Source organism: Miscanthus floridulus, chromosome 2 (assembly GCF_019320115.1).
Source record: "Miscanthus floridulus cultivar M001 chromosome 2, ASM1932011v1, whole genome shotgun sequence".
Lineage (NCBI taxonomy): Eukaryota > Viridiplantae > Streptophyta > Magnoliopsida > Poales > Poaceae > Miscanthus > Miscanthus floridulus.
Window position 1 is genome coordinate 175,367,510 of NC_089581.1, and position 8,365 is coordinate 175,375,874.

At 59.4% G+C, this 8,365-nt stretch overlaps 1 protein-coding gene across 1 annotated transcript; it reads left to right on the forward strand.

Moving 5' to 3' along the window:
* Window positions 1–3,685: 3,685 nt before the first annotated feature.
* LOC136535791 (subtilisin-like protease 4) lies at window positions 3,686–6,430 on the forward strand. Its single transcript, XM_066528197.1, has one exon. The coding sequence runs from the start codon at window positions 3,889–3,891 to the stop codon at window positions 6,151–6,153; it is 2,265 nt and encodes a 754-aa protein (XP_066384294.1). The 5' UTR covers window positions 3,686–3,888; the 3' UTR covers window positions 6,154–6,430.
* The last annotated feature ends 1,935 nt before the right edge of the window (window positions 6,431–8,365 follow it).

Consider the following 8,365-nt stretch of genomic DNA (forward strand, 5'->3'; position numbering starts at 1 on the left):
ACCATACTGTGTAGTATATAGTATATACACACTAACGCACCCAATACACTCATCATCATGGAGAGAATAGAAAAACCTCGCATCAGATTGGTATTATTCCTACGCTAGAAGTGGTAGCTGCTGCTTATCTTTGCTCCTACACACAGCTAGCTTTAGGTTAGGATTAGGCAGACGTACCATTCGATGGCTTGCATGATCAATCGTCAATCATCAAACCTGCAGCGCGATGATGGTTGTAATGTATGTAACCATTTCCTTTAGGTACCTGTCGGGCAGGAATTCGGCCGGAGGTGCTCATCCGTGGAGGCGGAGCGGCCGGCATGGTCCGGGATCCCCAACCGTGCTCTGCTCGAAGCCCCCCAACAGGGGCCACGGACGAAAGGGCGAAGCGGCGGACCGGTCATAAGTGCATGCCCTAGCGCTGACGGCAACGCATGTTTGCAGATGTCGCCATCACAAAAATATTAGCAGCTCTAGTATATATAGTATAATATAATGCTCCAATTTATCTATCTGTCCCGACATTCAGATAAGGATTAATTTCGGGGATAGATTACGCCGACCGGATCGCCGAAAACGACGTGCGTTCGTTCTGCGTTGCGTGTGCAAAATGCATGCCCTGCCCGGTTGTGTCGTGTTGTGTCGTCGTGTGCAGCAGCGAGCTCAAGCTGTGATGGACACGGTACGATCATACGAAGCTGTGATGGACGCCGGACGGGACGAGCGAGCAGTCGTTGGGGCTTCGGAGGTCAGACGAGGCGGCTGGTCAGGTAGACAGGAGCCTCTGCGCGCACGACTGCATCAGGCGTGGGAATTGAAGCTGCCAGAACAGCATGGGCCATGGCTGCAGCCTGCGGCAAGCGTGCGCGCTCGCCCAGCTGCCAACTAACAGCAAGCGCCACGCCACGCCGGTACCTGCGCACTGTGCTTGTGTTCCGCGGATCGCACAGCGTGCTGGTGGTTGCTTGAACCGCGGCCAAGCTAACCATCGCCGCTTAATCTCTAACCACGGATCCGGACGGCGGTTCTTATCCTGGGGGCTGCGGAGGTCGGTGAGTTTCTTCGCGGAGGATCCTGGCTCGGGCTGGCTCGCAGACCGATCGCGTCGAGTACAGCGCGTGGGGCGACGCTGTTTGCGCGCGCCCAGCCGGCGGAACCAGCGGCGCGGGGGAGGACGAACCGAGGGAGTGCGTGCGTGCGTGCCCCTGTCCTGTTCCTGCTGCTGCCACCGAGGCGGTTCGTGCGCTGGGAAACCAAAACCAACCGAACCGAGGTAGGAGTGGGGCGGCCCGGCCGGCCGCGCGCGACTGCCGGAAAAGAGGGCGAGGCCGCGGCGAGCGTTTCTCCCGGAAGGAACGTAACCGCGCGCTGTTGCTCGTGCGCCTCCACTACTGCATCTTCATGCGCGTACGCGTACGCGTTACTGTACATGAAAACAAGATGGTGCGCTCGCCGTGGGACTGAGCAGATACGTGCTCGGCGTTCGTGCTTCCAGTGATAGTGTGCATGTAATCATGCAAGGGTTTGGTGGATGAGCCAAAAGGGTTCTCAACGTATCATTGCTGCGGCTTCCATCGTCAGACAGCGGAAAGGAAACCAAGAATGGTGCTGCCGATTATCCTAGGGAGAAGGTCGGAAGGAGAGGATTATAGGAGTAAAGTACTCGACGAGATTGTGGTGCTTGCCAGCCCGTAAGCAAGAGCATAATCTATCCGGTGCGTGCCTCCCGAAAAACGTTTCTTTCCTGCTGCAGAGGGCGCATCGGAATTCTCGTTTCCACGTCAGGATGTTGGAGGAGTACTCAACAAGGAAGGCCCAGGCCCCTCACTCTCTTCGAACAATCGTACTATGCGTCTGGAAAAAAACACAATATTACTTATTATTAGATTAATATATAGAAAAGGTATAAAAAATTTATGACAACATCTAGATATACTATTAAAATATATTTAAAGATTTTTTTAGTAATATTTTGATTGGTATCATATTTTATATATAGACTTGATTGCTTTCACTCGACTGGAGAGAAGTGGCACAGGAGTACGAAAGCAGAGTCGCAGACTGCATTACCGATAAATATCATCCTTAACAAGGTTTCCTTACTCCAATTTTATATTATTCCTATACATCTATAGCCCCAGGCCCCAGCACTTCCGTATCTTGATCATCTTTAAAGAAAAGCACACTCCCATCTCTATCATTCTCCCGACGCAAAGCGACAAGCGATTCCGGCGAAACGTTTTCGAACGCTGCTCCTGGCTCAGACATCTGTCTGTCGACGCGCATAACCAAAAGCCGCCGCGGGGTCAAAGAATGATTGACCCCTGCGCTGCTGCGCACCCATTTCACAGAAATACACAAACACTAGTCCTGCGACCAAGGATTTGCCCCACCGACCCATCATTAGCGCTGTCGCCGACAGGTGGGCCCCGGTACCGAAAGCGTCCGCACCGATCGCCATCACTCTCGACCCGAGCGAGGCCCCCCACACGGAGGCCACGCCACCAACGGCGAATGCATGCAGAGCGAGAGCGGAGACGAGGCCATGCGCAGCGTTCACAGGGTGCTGGAAGCGCTGAAAAGACGACGCGGGTCGCTACCGTCCGGGGCGCCGTCCAGCTCACGCGTGGCGCGAGAGAGGCGAGCAGCGGTCAGCGATCCACGGGTTCGGATAGGGGGGAAGGACGACGCCGGGTTGGAATGATGCCGCCGCTCAAATGGCGTTGGCTCTGGCTCTCAGTGCCCGTGGGCCGTGGCCGTGTGTGGGCGTGGCTAAGCACCACCCTGCCTGCCTGCGACCGGCTAGCATTCTGTCAAACGACGTTTAGTTCACACACCAAAGCCTGACGGGAGTGGTACAGTACAAGCCTCTCTCGTGCAAAGAAATCCGGTGCGTACGTTTTGCACTGTACTTGCTTTTTCACGAGGATGATCCATGACTCCATTCCAAAAAAGTTTTTACCCGGCCTCCGCCGTAACTGATGGAGTTACTCCACGCCATTACGTTGAGTGTTGCTTCAGGGATAGAGGAGTAATGCCATACAGTACATGAGGCAACAGCTCAAAAGAAAGCGTGAGAAATGAATGGAGAAATGATGGCGCTGTGTTCGGCTGGTGATGCTCGGCTGGCTGGTTTGTTTTTTTCCGGCCGAAGCAGTGTTTTTTTTTTCACAACATTTCAATATAAACAGTAAATTCCAGCATCAAAAGTGTCAGAATAATACCAGCTGAACACTCTTCCTTGCTGATAAGTCGAGGGTGAAAGTATTGTTGGCTGATTTGATGTAAGAGAAAAATATTATCCATTGATTAAAAAAAATACTCCTTATACGCCTAACGAGCCCCGGCGAACGGGATGTACACGAAGGACCGGGCAAGCAGCACCGATTGACACGTCGTTTTCTGATCCAACGGTCGCCGTGGTCACCCGCCCACCCGGAGTCGGAGCCAGAGCCAGAGGCAGGGGAAGGGGGAAACAGTAACGCCGATGGGAAATCAAATTCAAAATCAGTGCAGTCCTCTGCCTCTCCTCTCCCTGCTTCGATTCTGCTCTCCAGCTCACCGCCAGTGCTCTGCGCTGCCCATCACTCGCTCACTCCTCTCCCTCCCCCACCCACTGCCGCTGTTGCCTCTGCGGTTCTGCCTGCCGTGCCAGTGCCACCCTACAAATAAACCCCCGGCATCCCCCTCGTTGTTGCCACGCCGCTTCACTCCCCCCTCCCCTCCCTCCCTCACCCTGCTCCCTCGCTTCAAATCGATTCGGCGCTAGCGAGCGCCGAGCAGCAACGCCAAGGCGGCAGCAGCATCCAGCAACAGCAGCCGCTACCTCCCTTTGTCGAGTTGTCTTCCTCCTCCGGTGCACTCCTGCTTGCTAGAGTGCCTAGCCTCATGAGGACCCAAAAAAGTCTCCTTCCCCTACTCCTCCTGCTGTCCGCCGCCGCGCTGCTCGCCGTCGCCGACGCGCAGGAGCGCAAGAACTACGTGGTTCATCTCGAGCCGAGGGACGACGACGACAGCAGCAGCGCCGGTTCGCTGGAGGAGTGGCACCAGTCCTTCTTGCCGGAGGCCACGCTGGACTCGGCGGCGGATGACGCCCCGAGGATCATCCACTCGTACAGCCACGTGCTGACGGGGTTCGCCGCCCGCCTCACCGACGCGGAGGCGGAGACGCTGCGGAGCAAGGAGGGGTGCCTGCGGCTGTACCCCGAGGAGTTCCTGCCGCTGGCGACCACCCACTCGCCGGGCTTCCTCGGCCTCCACATGGGCAAGGACGGCTTCTGGAGCCGGTCCGGGTTCGGCCGCGGCGTGGTGATTGGGCTCCTCGACACCGGCATCCTGCCCAGCCACCCGTCCTTCAACGACGCCGGGCTGCCGCCGCCGCCCAAGAAGTGGAAGGGCACCTGCCAGTTCAGGTCGATCGCCGGCGGCGGGTGCAGCAACAAGGTCATCGGCGCGCGCGCGTTCGGGAGCGCGGCCATCAACAACACGGCGCCGCCCGTGGACGACGCGGGCCACGGCACGCACACGGCCAGCACGGCGGCGGGCAACTTCGTGCAGAACGCCGACGTGCGCGGCAACGCGCACGGCACGGCGTCCGGGATGGCGCCGCATGCGCACCTGGCCATCTACAAGGTGTGCACGCGGAGCCGGTGCTCCATCATGGACATCGTCGCCGGGCTCGACGCCGCCGTCAAGGACGGCGTGGACGTGCTCTCCTTCTCCATCAGCGCCACCGACGGCGCGCAGTTCAACTACGACCTCATCGCCATCGCCACGTTCAAGGCCATGGAGCACGGCATCTTCGTCAGCGCCGCGGCTGGCAACGACGGCCCCGCCGCGGGATCCATCACCAACGGCGCGCCGTGGATGCTGACGGTCGCGGCGGGCACCATGGACCGCGCGATACGCACCACCGTGAGGCTCGGCAACGGGCAGGAGTTCGACGGCGAGTCGCTGTTCCAGCCCCGGAACAACACCGCGGGGCGCCCGCTGCCGCTCGTCTTCCCGGGCCGCAACGGCGACCCGGAGGCCCGCGACTGCAGCACGCTGGTGGAGGCCGAGGTGAGTGGCAAGGTGGTCCTGTGCGAGAGCCGCTCCATCACCGAGCACGTCGAGCAGGGGCAGATGGTGTCCGCGTACGGCGGCGCCGGCATGATCCTGATGAACAAGGCGGCGGAGGGGTACACCACCTTCGCCGACGCGCACGTGCTACCGGCGTCGCACGTGAGCTACGCCGCGGGGTCGAAGATCGCGGCGTACGTCAAGTCGACGCCCAAGCCCACGGCGACCATCACGTTCCGGGGCACGGTGATGGGCTCGTCCCCGGCGCCGTCCGTGGCCTTCTTCTCGTCGCGCGGGCCGAACAAGGCGAGCCCGGGCATCCTGAAGCCGGACATCACCGGGCCCGGCATGAACATCCTGGCGGCGTGGGCGCCCAGCGAGATGCACCCGCAGTTCGCGGACGACGTGAGCCTGACCTTCTTCATGGTGTCCGGGACGTCGATGTCGACGCCGCACCTGAGCGGCATCGCAGCCATCATCAAGAGCCTGCACCCGAGCTGGTCCCCCGCTGCGATCAAGTCGGCGATCATGACTTCGTCGAACACGGCTGACCACGCGGGCGTGCCGATCAAGGACGAGCAGTACCGGCGGGCGAGCTTCTACAGCATGGGCGCCGGGTACGTGAACCCGTCCCGCGCCGTCGACCCGGGGCTGGTGTACGACCTCGGCGCCGGCGAGTACGTCGCCTACCTCTGCGGCCTGGGCATCGGGGACGACGGCGTCAAGGAGATAACGGGGCGCCGCATCGCCTGCGCCAAGCTGAAGGCCATCACCGAGGCGGAGCTCAACTACCCGTCGCTGGTGGTGAAGCTGCTGTCCCATCCGATCACCGTCCGCCGCACCGTGACCAACGTCGGGAAGGCCAACTCTGTCTACACGGCCGTGGTGGACATGCCGAAGGGCGTGTCCGTGGTGGTGCGGCCCCCGATGCTGCGGTTCACCAGGGTGAACGAGAAGCAGAGCTTCACCGTGACGGTGCGGTGGAACGGGCCGCCGGCCGTGGCCGGCGCCGAGGGGAACCTGAAGTGGGTGTCGAGCAAGCACGTCGTCCGGAGCCCGATCGTGATACCGCCGGCCAAGGCCGCCGCGTAGGCGTAGCTTCCCAACTCAAATCTGCTTGACGGCCGGCATGACCGTGCTCGTGTCGTGTCTCCAAGGAAGAAGGTCATCAGTATTCAGTAGCGGTAGGTAATCATGAGTGTGCCTGGTGTACGTATGGCGAAGGAAGTAGGCAGGCGACTGTTGTATAGTCAGGCAGGGTACCCGATCATCTGTGAAGCAGCAAGCTCAGCTGCAATGGCAATGGCAATGGCAATGGCGCGTTCGTTCTGTATGTAAAAATGGCGGAAATAATTAGTCGCTTCGAGAATCCCCAAATGTCTCTCTGTTTGTTGTGTTCCATCTGCTACCACACCCGAACGGGACCTAAGTTGTAGCTTACCTATTGCTCCGTCTAGAATTTCCATGGACGGCTAGTACTCCTACTTTGCAGGACGGTTTGGGGTCCTCCGTCCTCGTGACCATGCTACGATGCCAACGCGTCTGGGTTGGCGACTTGGCAAGGGCAAGGCCATAGTAGGCTTTTGATCTCGTTCGGTACCACGGCACTGTCTGTCTTTCCACTTGCACGTTCCACTCCCGCCCAACAAATCGAGCTCTGCTTGTTGCCTTGTTGGAGCCGGAGCTCCAAAGAAGAAGAAGAAGAAGACGGCCGTTGCGTCGCTGCCTGCCTGCCTTGATGGGTGCTGCTGACTCGCCAATCGCCATTGCTCCACTCCACCATTGCTGCCAGCAAGAAACGTCACAGGAGTAATAGCGAGAGGTTGCAGAGGAGAAGAGGCGAGCTCGCGCCATTTACTCGAAGACGCGTCCCCGTCTCCATACGCGTACGTGGGAAGGAAGGAGCCGCCATAACTCCCGGTTTGCAGTGCCTGACGAAGGCTCGTCCATTCGCTTTAAGGCGGCAGCATAAACACATCACCTTCCCCTTTCCAGCCTGTAAAAATTCATTCACTTCCTGCGCCGCCGGACGCGCAGCAGCAAGTTTACTGCTGCCGCTGTGTACGTGCAGGCAATTGCTGCGTTCTGATTTCTGAACCTGCCGCATACGGACACGTACAAGAAGCTCAGAGACGACGACGGACGAGGAGGAGAACAGTTTCATCAGTTTCAGCCGCGCAAGCAGGATCACAGCGGTTTCAACTTTCACGGCCAGTAATCGCGGCGCAAAAGCACGTTGACGAGCGGCAACAGGACCTTTCTGTGCGCATTCCAACAGTTAACGACTGCACTGTTCGGGGTTTAATCCGTGCTAGCTCTGCTCGGGGGAACCGCTCTGTTCTCGCTACCACGCATGTGACAGTGTATTTAGTGGCTAACAGCGGCGGAAAATAATACTGTCGGGTATCATAGAAGGGTCCCCTAATTAAGAACCGAAAAATCGCTTAGACCTTGTAAAAATCGAAGCCAAGAGGTAACTATTGACAAACCCCCACCTTATCCGAGACTCGACTGGACCGCCCGGCCCGCCTCGAACAGTATCCCGACTCACCTGAAGCGGGCTCGGCCCAAAATGAAACTATAAGGCCTTGGACGAGGTGCTGATTCTCCGCCTCGTTCGAGGCCCCGCACGTAAGGCCTCGGACGAGGTGCTGTTTCTCCGCCTTGCTCGAGGCCCCGCCCGTAAGGCCTCGGACGAGGTATCGATTCTCCGCCTCGCTCGAGGCCCCGCCCGTAAGGCCTCGGACGAGGTGCCGATTCTCTGCCTCGCTCGAGACCCTGCATGTAAGGCCTCGGACGAGGTGCCGATTCTCCGCCTCGCTCGATGCCCCGCCCGTAAGGCCTCGGACGAGGTGCCGATTCTCCGTTTCCCTCGAGACCCCGCACGTAAGGCCTCGGACGAGGTGCCGATTCTCCGCCTCGCTCGAGACCCCGCACGTAAGAAATTTGGCAAGAAATGGCTTGCCGAACTCCCGTCGGTCATCTGGAGCCTGGGGAACACTCCGAGCCGAGCCACGGGGTTCACACCGTTCACACCGCTCTGCGTCCTCGGGAACGGGCGACGGGGAGGCTCGCACATCCCTCATCCCCTGCAGGAACGGCGAACACAAATAAGGGAACGAGAAAATGCAAGGAGCAAGGAGGCCTCGGGGGCAGCGGCGGCGCGTGACTCACCAGAGAGATGTACCCCCTCGTCGGGCGCATCGGGAACGGGGACATACCACTGCTCCTCAGCCGCCCCTCCACCGTCTCTCTCACCCGACGTAGAATCTCCTCGTCGGAGAGGGCGACGGCAGACAACCGG

What these genes read in the sequence shown, in the direction of transcription:
- LOC136535791 (XM_066528197.1), top strand. Translation starts at nt 3,889, where the DNA reads ATGAGGACCCAAAAAAGTCTCCTTCCCCTACTCCTCCTGCTGTCCGCC.